Genomic DNA, 12,606 nt, shown 5'->3' with positions numbered 1-12,606 from the left:
TTAAAGTTAGAAAGGCAACAGTATTATTTTTTACATTACAATGATTGTTAAGTCCTCATACATGTATATTTGAAATAAAGAACCAGCTAGAGATCCAAGTTTACTTGGTTCATCTTCCACTTACTCAAGATTACTCCATTCTTTAGAGCTTCCATTGAGGCAATGAAGTTATCAGGACACACCAGTGTAGAACCTAAATCCTCAATTTTTAATATGTAATTACTGGCATTTGTTTTGCCCAGCATTATTACTTTTGGAAACCAAACCAAAGAGGATTTTTGAACAGCCTTGTTTTTTCAAAAATAAAGATTTAAACAAGTCATCTAAGAAGTTACATTCAATATCTGAATGTCCTCACAGTGAAGAAAAATAGCCATTTTAATAATCATTAATGACTAGCTATTCAAAATCCAGTACAAAGAATCTTCCCTAATAGGTTTACAACATAGATTCATATTCTTTGTAGCCTATTATTAAAGCAACCCTTCAATCAATTGAGTAAAACTGATTATTTGGCCAGTGAAAAAGACTCTTTGAGTTTCTAGTTCTCCCTCAAGACTTTTCTGTAACAATATTCTACTGAATTTTTCATTAATAATGTATTAATTTTTAAGATAATAAAAATATCATTATTCTCAGAGAAGAACTTTGTATGATATGAGTGGTGTATGCATATGGCACTATACAAGTAAAGTACTTTATCTAAGCTCCATGAAAATTCCTTGCATTAAAACCAAATGGATCATAAGCTGTTTGCATTATGAGTTTGACTCAAAATAAATCAAGTGTAAGCATTCCTCAGCTAACAATGAGTTAGGAGTGGCCATGTACATAGCATGTTTTGCAAGAATATGGGATTGGGAAGCCTTTTCTTGCTGGATATAGAAACACAATAATGTCGAATACAATGTGTTCTAGATTTTTAACATTTTAATCAAAATACAAGCCATATAAAACACAAGAATAAAGTTAGTATTGAAAAGAAAAGTTTTAATTTGGTCTCTAACATCCTCAAGGGATCTCTTCTACACCATTCAGTCTAAAAACTAGGATGAATATGGCTCATAATCTACATGTATAAAAATAGATATCCTGTCAAACATATGGTTGCAAAAGAGATAAAACAGTATTAATAATAATGGTACCTGTTTTTTAAACCACTGGTAGACTTGAGATACCCCACCATCACCTTCTCATTTTAAAATGAAACTAATGTTTAAGCAGTTGACAGTTTCCTGTTGGGTTTCCAAATAACAAAGAATATGTGGATCGACACAGATAGGTTCCATCTAATTTGAATCAATACTATGATAGCTAAAATTACCTAGATAGTTAGTGTCACTGCCTCCCACTCTCTCCCAAATTTTTCCCAAGTTGTTTAGGCATAGGTTTTTTTGCAGGGCTAAAACTACCCAAATTAATCATCTACATTGTCAATATCCATCAAGAAATTGCCAATTTTCAGTTTGTTTTGATCTGTAGAGATACAACTAAAGGCAACTAAAGGCTCCATTTCAAAGCGAATAGAGGGATTGGGAAGCAAATAATGCAGGTCTCAAAGTAGACCTCTGTATCTAAATTATTTAGACAATCAACATAGTCTAAATTCACCAAAAAATTGCCAGTTTTTCGCTAAAGGCAATGCTCCAATTTAGGTCATCTCATTTCCAACTTGAGGAGTCAGGGTGATCCTAAGAGTGATCTCTTAAGGACAATTAATTCTCCTTAACCATTTAATCCCTAGTCCTTCAGCTAAAGGATATACAAAACATCTGATTTAACCCAAAGACACAATGGATTAAAAATGTGCAAAGTTTGTGAAGACTGCCACATGAGCATGAGAGATGAAAACTTAGTACTTATGGAAACTGCTTGCTAGATACATTGGAAGGAATCTTACGGGTATGTGGACATAAACAAGAATAATCATGGAAACTTTCAGTCATTAAGAACCACTAATTCTTTCAATTACTAAATATGTCTCTTGAGGTCCCCTCTATTGGGAGGCATTGGGCAAGTCAAAGGACCTCCACAAATTACTTCCCTTTTCTGGGCCCATTTTCCTCATCTATAAAGTGAGTTGGACTCAATCAATGATCTCTGAATTCCCTTTCAGTTACAAATCTCTAACTAAATGGTGGATATACTTGTTGAATGAACTAATAACGAAATGTCATTTGGCCCTACTGATTTTTTAAGGTGTCCACATCTGGCCACTAAACACTGAACAAACAACACTAACTCACTTCAGACTGCAGTGAGATTAACATTTTAATAATTACCAAGCCTGAGATGGCATTTAAAAGACTAAGAGAAATGAAATGATTCTCTTTACATTATCACACATTCCTATCATCTAATATCATTCAATGATTCTATTATAAAAATCATTTTTACTGTGGGAAAAAAAATTGTTGCTAGGCAGGCACTGTAATAGAAAACTCTAACCTTCACCATCCCCATTTCAAAAAAAAAAAGAAAAAGGTAGCAGATTAAAAACACAGGTACCTTAATTTTAAGATGCTATTGAACCAACAGAAATTTGAGTATAACTAAGATCCAAGCAATTAATAGTGGATCAAACTCAGTTGTACAATTGCATTTCTTTCATACTCGATTTTTTCATAGAAATGGGAGTAAGGAAACTGATCAGAACATATTGCCTTAGTATGTACAGCACATAAGGGATTAGGATAATTTATGACATTTCAGAGCACAAATGAATTCTAAAACTAAATGATGGATGTAAAATGTTCACATATTCTATATATACATTGGGTCATATGTCATCGAAGATTAAAATTGTTTCTATCCTTAATTCTGTTAATGGATATAATGAGATACAGTACAAGAGGCTCATTTTTTTAAAAAAAGAAATAAAGAAAAAGCACAGATTTAAATACTTTTCCTGAAAACTGCTTCTTACAAAATCTTTTCAAAAGATACTTCTGAGAAAAGTAGTGAAACAAACAAAAAATTAGAAAGACTTGTGGGCCAGGAAATCTCCAGAAAATGGCATCTTACACACTCAGGAGCTAGGATCAGTTTCCTTTTACTTATGATATAGATAGGATATGCAAAAGGGGATTTATTTCATTTTAGAGTAAAGGCATAAGGCAACCGGGTCTCATTCTGTATTCTGTTGCACAAGCCTCAAGTTACCATTTTATTGCTCAGCTAACTTTTAAGCATTTATTTGCCTTCTTTTAAAAGTACTCCATTTTATAACTCTCTACAACTGGACAGCACTTGATGCTTAGATTTCTCTGCAAATGAATCACATGGATAGATTCCACCATACTTCTAACAAATTCCATGAAAGAACAATGCAAAAATACTGTTTTCAGATTTACTCAGCAGTCAGACAAGCACTTGGCTTTTAGAAAATAACAATAACTGGTCTTAAACCTATGTGTAACTAAAATTAACATATTTTACTCAAGTAAAAAGAGGATTTTTTTAATTGTCATTTAGAATTCCTCTCCAGAATGAGGAAATAAAGTTTAAAAGACTAAAACCCTACTGGGCAGTTCTTTGGTTAGATCATATAAGCACTAGTAAATTCTAAGTAAGAAATCAGAATAGTGAACTTAACAATAATAATAAGCAATAATAAGTTGCTTTTTCAAGATCTGTTGTTTCACTGTATATTATTTAACAACTTCATAAATTGTTGAGCATGTGCTTTCCTGCACTGTTTGGCATCAAAATCATGCATGTACTTAAATGGATGGTGAAAATGTTTAATTTTCAAACCAAGTGCCTCTTCTCTCTAATTTCCATGTACTTGCTAGTCAGAGCTAAGCAAGGATCAAATCTCATTCACTGTTAAAAAAAAAAAAAAAGAAAGAAAGAAACCCCTCCATCTACACATGGTGCTTTTCTCATATCCATGGCTCTTCCACTGAAAATACTGACTACCCTACTTCTTTTTAAACTTACTGTCAAATTACTTCATGCAACATTGCAGACTTGGGCTAACTCATTGTCTTCTCTGGCAACAATATTTTTCCCTATTGCCAATAATGGCTGCCATGTCAACTACAGTAGAGCAAAGTGCTCTTGGAGAAGGGCCAGGGTAGTCAGTCTCAGGAAGCAGAGTAGTCAACTAGCTCCCTTTCTGTAAGTTTAAATCGCTTGCAAAGTCTATTCTACATTAAAATGGAAAGAACTTAAAAATGTAGCCAGTTGTTGTTTTCTTACTTTAACCTTTAACATTTTTAAAGACTTTATTCATTTATAGTAATTCAATTGTACCACCCAAAGTGACTCATTCCAGAACAGCCTCTTGCAGTCCCAGTCTATAACAGCCTTTGCACCCAATAAAAATCTACCAATTAAAGGAAGTCCAAAAAGGCTGTATTAACCTTTTTAAATCATCAACTTTCCTCAGACTTTAATATTACCAATTTAGAACCCTCTGACCACCTATGAGTCACAAGCACTTGAGAAGATTTCAAGGAATGTTATTTTCTCCAACACCCTGGATACTTTCCCATCGAATTTGAACAGTTCCAGGCGTTGTTATCAAGTCCAAAGTATTTGGTGCGGTAGTTTTCTTTTTGTTGTTGTTTTGTTTTTTGACAACCTTGTCTTACTTGATCCAGGTTTAAGAGAAGCTAGAAAGAAGATAGAGGAGGGAGAAGGAGGGGGTGAGACCTGGACAGACGTGTCTGAAAACCAGGCAGAAGGAGGGAAAGGTGCCTTTCAACCCTTCTCAATAGGAGCCAAAAGATCAGCAAAGAAAAAGGATCAAACTTCAAGTTCGAGAGCTGGGACCAAAGTTAAAGGGTGAGGTGGGCTGTTAGGGACAAGAAGTCATAACAGAAAGCTTCTGTTGTAGTGGAGTAAAGAATGGTTGTGGAGGTAGGGGGTAGTGGGGGGAAATCATATTCCACACAGATGCATGGAAGGGGCGGAGGGAATGGCTAAAGGAAAGAGGGTGTCCAAATGGCTCACTCCCGACAGAAGACGTACTCGGTGTAGCTGGTCCAAATCTTGTCTTCGCTCTGGTCTGTGCTGCTGGCGAAGGCGCAGGTGCCAGTGGAGCTGCAGGCCACCATGTGGAAGCCGGACTCAGAAAGCTTGTCGAAGGCCTGCTCCAGAAAGTTGAACTTGAGGTAGTAGCGAGAGGTGTAGCGCTCTGGGGGCCGGTCGGGGTCTCGGCTCTCGTTCAGGGTCTCACCAAACACCTCCTTGGCCAGCGAGGTCTTGCCACAGACTGTGATCCTCGCCACCCGCCGGAACTTGGCGTCCGCCTGAGCGTCTCGCCCGATGGTGTAGGAGCCCCGGTAGCCGATGGTGATGTAGCCCGAGCGCCGGCTGCCATCCAAGGACTGGGATGGGGTAAGCAACGGGCCCCCGGCGCCACCGGATGGGCTGCGGCTAGCTAGGTCCAGGGTGGGTGAGGGCGCCCCTGCGGAGGCGCCCTCTTGCTGCTCCGGGTCCAGGTAACCCAGGGGCAGAAGCTCGTCGCCTCCGCCCCCCACGGAGCCCTCTTTGTACACCCCACGCCGAGAGTGGGGCGGCGGCGGGCCTGGCCCGGGCTGCTGGGGAGCCCCGAGGCGTCGCACGAGTTCGGGAAGCTGGAAGTACTCAGCCTCCCGCTGCAGCCGGCTGCGCTCCGGGAAGTAGTCAGGCAGCACAAGCTGCAAGTCCCGCAAGTAATCCAAGATGTAGCGGAAGAGAAAGCCGTCCCGGTCCAGAAAGAAGCGACCCTTGCTGTCCCGGGCCAGTTCCTGCGGCTGCTGCTGAGAGAACATACGCCAGAGCAGCGAGTCCGGCACGGACACCACGGTGCAGCGCCGGGTCACATATACCTGGCCCCCCACGTTCAGTTCCACGATCTCGGGGAACAGAGGAGGCTCCGACGAAGACGACGAGGAGCCGCTGCCGCCCCCGCCGCCGCCGCCCCCGTTGGGTAATCCACGTGTGCTGTCCGCCAGAGCCATGGAGAAGAGGCGGGTGGGATGGAGATGGAGGAGGAAGAGAAAGAAGAAATAGAAGACGAGAAGAGAACGGCAGTCACCTTTCCAGAGAGAGGACTTGCTGCTGATGCCCCAGTCCGGTGTCTCTGCTCAGTGCGGGGCAAAGAAGAGAGAGAGACCGGGAGCTAAAGGACAGCGCGGGACTAGTGCGCCCAGGCGTGGGTTGCCCGGCGCGACTCCAGCGCACCGCCTCTCCCTGTGGCTGCGGGAGAGTCCCGGGTAGCGGCCGCTCGCTCAGTGTTTATGTAGAGCTGCCCGCTGTCTCCGCGACTCCCAGGAGGCGTGGGTGGATGCTGCGCTGCAGAGCCAGTTGAAGGAAGCTGAGCCTCGGGTTCCCTCCTCACTCCCAGGGCAGGGGAGGGGAACTAAGAAGAGGAGGAGGCTGTCGCGGAGGAGGAGGGGGAGGATGGGGAATATATTTGCATGTTAAACGCTGACGTTGTGCCTTTCTCCAACCCCACCAGGCTTGCTGCTTCCAGAGCTGCTAGGTTGACCCTTCGGTTTGCCCTTCTCCACCCCGCTCTCCTCCCCTGTTCCGCACGCAAAACCCTGTTAGAGCCGCACTCAGTCAACTTTCTTTCTCTTCTATAGTGAAGGGACAGACGAGAAGTGGGAGAGGAAAACTGCATGACCACAGCAGTAAAGGGGCGTGGTCCTGTGATTGGATGGAGATCTCTGCGTCTCTTGTTAATGCATGAAAACCGTAGAGGATAGATAGATTACTGGGATTTGCCCAGGAAAGTTGAAGCATCCACTCCCATCAGTCAGCATCCTTAAGATGCCGGAAGTTCACAAGGGAAAATCAAGATTGACTAAAATACTCTCCACCCAGTGGTAGCGTGGTTTCGTGGGCATTAAAGAGTGGACTCAATTTTTTTCATAAGCAAACTATCTCCATTCAGTATACTGCTGGAGGGAACTTCCATGGCATGTTTTATTTTCAAGTTAAGGAGATTCCTTAAGACTTCAAAATAGAGGAAACAACATGAGGCATTTAGGTTAGTTATAAGAAAGAATTATTCCAAGTTGTACAGTAGAATAGATTATTTAGGGAGATTGAGACATCCTTTTGAAACATCATTAAGATCTAGCTCTGATTATTTTAAAGAAATCTTCTTGTCCTGTGATTACAAAATCTGTCAAAGTCCTCCTAAGACCAAAGAGGCTTTTCTAATTCCAAGAAATTAAATGCCAAACACTTAGTAAAACGGGATTCATTTGGAGATTCTATTCTTTAGCCTCTATTTCTCCTTTAAGAGCCTGTCATTCCAGATTATTTCATGTCCTCGGAATTATTTTTTTTCTTTTTTTAAAAAAACAGGCAGTAGCTTGTGAGAGGCTAGTGTAGTGGAATGATCACTGACCCTAGGAGGCCAGAGAACTGTGTTCGTTCTACTTGGGTTCTTGTTAGTCTCTGCTCCATCACTCATTAGCTTAGTCAATTAACTTCCCTTGGCCTCCTTTGCTGCCCTAAGAATAAGAAAGGACTCAAATCTCCCGCAGCTGGTTTCAAAGCTCTGCTGTTCTTCTGACCCCCAGTGGTGACAGCAGGCAGCTCTGTATGTAGGCAATGCCAAGACCTCTCCCATAGTTCAATGAGAATGTTTCCTTTTATAGATGGTTTTTCTATAAGATAGAGTCAAGAATACCCTATCTCTAGGGTAGAAGTCAAAAAAGTCACTATTATAGATGCTGAAAAAAATGTGTAAAGGAAAGGATTAAGGTCAAATAGAGTATACGTGTAAAAGCAGCAAAATGACTCAGAGAGATGAATAATTAAACTGAGAATAGTGGAATGAACACTGATTTTTGGAGTCGAAGGACAATAATGTTTATAGATTTAGAGACAGAAGAGACACCTACTTCAACCAATAACCTCGTTGTAAAGAATTCAACAACTTGCCAGAGGTCACATAGTTGATTAAGAGGCAGAACTAGGATTCTAATCCTGGTCCTCTAACTACAAATTACCTGTACTTCTCAATTTGCCACACTGCATAGGACCTGAGTTCCTGTCCTGGCTTGGCTACTTATTTGTCAGGTGATCACAAGCTGCTTCTCTCTGGACCTCACGTTCCTCCTCTGGAGTTCCAGCCAGCTCTAACACTCTGAGATGCAGTAAACTTGATCAGCATATGAATAATTATGATAATGCAGACCAAAAAAATCCTTCACTGATAGTTCTTTCCCCTTTATAACTGTCTCATATCACTGCCTAAGATGAGCTTTCCAACTAATTTTCCCAATAAATGTCATCCTTGCTTTTAAATGTTGCCATCTGTGAAAATAATCATCTCTGTGATTTGAGGAGAGATAAAGCTCTCAACTAGCTCACAAATGTACTTAAATGCAAAGACCATTTTATATTAAATATATGTTGTCATTTTGTGTGGCATTTTTCAAAACCTAGAAAAGAAGGGATCTGATTGTATAGGAAGAGGAAGAGACAATAGTTAGAAGGATACTGGACAGGCCAAGCAAACACCAAATATTAAAAGCCCTAGAGAAGACCTCTGGGTAGGATTTTCTATGGACAATCTTTGGAAGGGAATAAGGGGACATGGTAATTAAGTGGGATGAGAAGGCATGGATAGATAACAGTCTGCAATGGTAGAGGAAATACTCTATGATGAAATCAACTAAATATCTTTTCTCATGCTTTTTATTTCTTTTTTGATGACTAATAATAGATAACACAAAGTTCCAAATAAACCAAAATCAAATTCAGGGGTTTGAGAGAATGCATTTTTATCATTAGTGGCTATATTTGTACTAGAAAAGCAACAGAATCTTCAGTTCTATAAAACCAGTAAAGTTGTTCTTTACTCTTCATGCTATAGAGATTTGGGAGTGCCTCATAGATATAAACTCTGTAGAATTTTCTTATTTAATATTCATTACTAATGATAATGCCCTTTTAGGAATAGGTTGTATTTTGTTAAAGTACCTAGTTGGTTCTGTGGAAAGAATGATGGACCTGGATACAAACAAACAAATAAATAAGTAAATTTAAATTTTGAAAAAGAGAGCAAGAATGCTGAACTTAGAGGCAGGAGACCTCAAATCTAACTTAGAGTACTTATAGTACTAGCTGTGTAACTCCAGACAAGTAAATTAGTATATATTTGCCTCTATTTCTCAACTTTAAAATGAAGTAACAGGAAGTAGCTGGGTAGCTCAGTGGATTGAGAGCCCAGGCCCAGAGACAGGAGATCTTAGAGTTAACAACTGACCTCAGACACTTCCTAGCTATATGACCCTGGGCAAGCTACTTAACCCCCATTGCCTAGCCCTTACCACTCTTCTGCCTTAGAAACAATACATAGTATTAACTTTAAGGTGGAAGGTTTTTATTTTTTTTAATGGTTTAATACTAGCACTTCCCTCCAGGGCTGTTACAAGAGTCAAATGAAATAATATTCATAAAGCACATAACACGGTACCTGGCACATAGTAAACACTTACTAAATAATGGTTTCCTTCCTTCCCTCTGATTTGGAGTTTTGAATAAATTCCCCCATAGAAATAATACTGAAAATTAATAATAATCCAGATTACAAAAGTTTATTCAATCCATAATGGACTTGATGCATGATACTATACTCAAAGTACTAAGGAACCTAAAAACTCCATATAACGATGTTTCTATGAAAAAGTAAATTCAGAGTTTCCTGTAGGAAAACAAGAAACACAACTCTGATACCTGATCATGTAGAGCTGAATTCTTTTCCTCCAACCTGCCAATCCATTAGCACTGATTTACCAGTTTTACTTATCTACTTATTTGCTTTGTGTCTGCTCTGGTAGTAGGAGCAAGATTTCCCCAGACTCAAAGCCAGTAGTGGTGGTTCTACCAGTCATATGACTGAAATCCCCAATTGGGCAAGTCTCAAAGTAAGAGAGTTGGAGCTGCGAGTCAAGGATTAAATCAGGATAAAAGACGGAGTTAGTTTCAAGTAGCAAAAGGCCAAGGGAAGAGAAATACAAAGTGGGGCAATAGAGGTGGAAGAGGCTAGGTCACTAACAAGATGGTAGATTCTGAGTAACAAATCTTCTATTAAAGATTAAGCTCAAACAACCAAATGCTGAAGTAGATCTGTGATATCACTGATGTAGATGGTCCTTTCAAGAGTACAGATTATAACCTGTCCATCCTAGGCAATTCTTCAACATATCCTTCAATAAATTCACCACATGTGGTCCATTTAACACACTGGAGGCCTTCCTTGCTTTCTTTAATGTCATTAAGATTCCAGTAGAGTTCAGGGGCTTTACAGGGGTTAGAAATTATGTAAATCCTTTATCATAGAATATTATAGATTTTTTAATAGAAATTATTTATTCTACAGATGAGGAAACCAAAGCTCAGAAAAGTAATATGACCAGGATCATATGGTCAACAAGTGATAGAGCTAGAATGTGTGTGTGTGTGTGTATAGATATGTAAGTATGTTGCATTTATCTCCAAAATCTCATCATATTTCCAAGGAAAGAGAATGAGAATCTTTGATTGGGTAAGAACTCTATTCCCATAGGAAAGACTGTATTGCAAACAACACTTTTCCTGCCTATATACATAGATATCTATGTGTACATGCACACACACACACACACACACACACACACACACACACAGCAGTGTTATTGGCAGGAAAATCAATTTCAGAAGTATAGACTGGGTGGAAAACATCCAATAACAAATTAAGTTGAATGGGTAGCTATATGATGTGACTTTGGGAGACCGACTTGCTTGTGAATTCTTCTGGATTTTATTTCATATCTATTAGTTTGTGTTATGAAATTCTGAAATAAAAATGTTCCAAGAACATTGGTAAAGTGAACCGAGGATACATTTGGCACTATGGATTTTAGCATCTCAAGTGTGTTAGCTGTTTTCATCTCAGGGATGAGAACCAGCAAAGGAATAGCTAGGTGGTGAGGTACAAATCAGAACATTATGTTATTTCTCCTACCAGAATATTATCACACAAGGAAGGAGTCGCAAGAAAGGGATGAAGAATGTAGAAAGAGGCGTGAAATGAAGTGGAGGACAGAGAATGGAAAGCTAAAGAACTATGAGTGCAATAGTAAAGGAAATGGAAACAATAAAACAAATGGGAGTAGGGAGACAAGAAGCAGGATCAGAAAATATTCTGTGCAAACATTTAGGCTATTTATCATCCTCCCTACATCTGCAAATCTCTTTTGCATGCAGACACTTTTGAAAGCTATTGACTTCAAAGGCTGCCCTGGATATGGGAAAAGATAAGAATTGGACACACAGGGATTAAATAAAATGAAGATTAAATAAATCTGAAAGAAGACAGACACTGAAAGGCTCTTAGAAAAAGATACGCCAACATCTAAACGAAAAGGAGAAAGCTTTCTGTCCAGAGTGCTGCCAAAGTGTTGTAACTAGGAAATAAAGCTTTAATGTATAGTGACATATTTATTCTTCTACATATCTGTAGTGTTGCAACTAATCAAAGAAACAAAAGTTCCCCATAAATATTTTGGGAATGTGTTTGGAATGTTCTTTTTTTATCCTTATAAACAGAACATGGAGGTTCCATTAGTCAGGTATTCATCATGAATTCCAAAGTGTTTCCCAGGAATGAACAAGGCTCCAAATGCATTTAATCAACCTCTGGCTTTAGTTCTTTGCTTCAGTCACTATTGGCACTATTGTATTGTCTCTAGTAGTGAGTTCCCTAACAGCATAATTCCCTGGGGCAAAATGTTGAGGCTGTCAACCAAATGGCTCCTCTCACCCAATTCCCTACTCAGTTGTGTCCTCACAATAAATATGTATGGCATTTAAGAGGCTATTTTTAAAAAGCCAATATCATCTGTGAAACAGTCACATTCTTAGTTTGTTTCTTCATTTTTATCCTGATCTATTAGATTTAGACAGAGACAAAGTGAACCCTTTAGAAAGTATTGTGATCCAGCTTCCAGTATTCAAAAAGACCAATAATACACAATTTGTCTTCTGGGATTCATTAAGTAGATGAACTCACTCCACTTGTGGCATTACTTATCATCCAAAGCACATAAACAATTAGGTCACCTATACTGAGAGTCTTGATGGAGCCAGATTGCAACTGCAAAATGCATGTCTGTAAGAATTTGAAGAGGTATGTTAAAAACTATCTGATGTTCATCTTGTGGTGTTTGACTATGAATATTAATAACTACCATTTACATGGTGCCTTAAAGGTACTGGACATGCACGATCTCATGTGATCATCATACAAATCCCTTGAGGTAGGTATTGTTTTTGTTACTCTATAAATGAAGAAGCATTACAAATAGCATGGTTCCCATCTTACAGATAGTCAGAAGGATGCATTGACTTGACCAATGTTTCACAGCTATAAATCAAAGGAGTTGGGATTTAAACCCAGCCTTCTGACTCTAGATCTTCGATTCTTCCCTATATTCTATAGGCCCTTCCCTAATAAAGCAACAGGACTGGTTTTTATACCAAAAAAATTCAAACATAGAGATCTAGATGAGTGTTGGCTTTCAAAACAGTTACTACAGGATAAGCTGATCACCTAAAGTTTCATCACCAAGCTGACTGGCTTAGCTATTGACGTTCAACATTTTCTCAACC

At 39.4% G+C, this 12,606-nt stretch overlaps 2 protein-coding genes across 2 annotated transcripts in view; one reads left to right on the top strand and one right to left on the bottom strand.

Moving 5' to 3' along the window:
- Positions 1 to 4,214: 4,214 nt before the first annotated feature.
- On the bottom strand, positions 4,215 to 6,180 carry KCTD12 (potassium channel tetramerization domain containing 12). The gene has a single exon (XM_044667293.1). The coding sequence runs from the start codon at positions 5,949 to 5,951 to the stop codon at positions 4,956 to 4,958; it is 996 nt and encodes a 331-aa protein (XP_044523228.1). The 5' UTR covers positions 5,952 to 6,180; the 3' UTR covers positions 4,215 to 4,955.
- The window catches only part of ACOD1 (aconitate decarboxylase 1), a 71,896-nt gene continuing 65,344 nt past the window's right edge, over positions 6,055 to 12,606 (top strand). Inside the window, exon 1 of the mRNA XM_044669364.1 lies at positions 6,055 to 6,206. Coding sequence (XP_044525299.1) covers positions 6,055 to 6,206 — 152 coding nt within the window. The remainder of the gene's footprint in view (positions 6,207 to 12,606) is intronic.

This window comes from Gracilinanus agilis, chromosome 3 (assembly GCF_016433145.1).
Source record: "Gracilinanus agilis isolate LMUSP501 chromosome 3, AgileGrace, whole genome shotgun sequence".
NCBI classification, from domain to species: domain Eukaryota; kingdom Metazoa; phylum Chordata; class Mammalia; order Didelphimorphia; family Didelphidae; genus Gracilinanus; species Gracilinanus agilis.
The sequence above is the reverse complement of the archived record's forward strand: the minus strand, read 5'-3'. Positions and strand labels throughout refer to the sequence as shown.

Coding starts and splice junctions, on each gene's coding strand:
- KCTD12 (XM_044667293.1), bottom strand. CDS start 5,951: ATGGCTCTGGCGGACAGCACACGTGGATTACCCAACGGGGGCGGCGGC.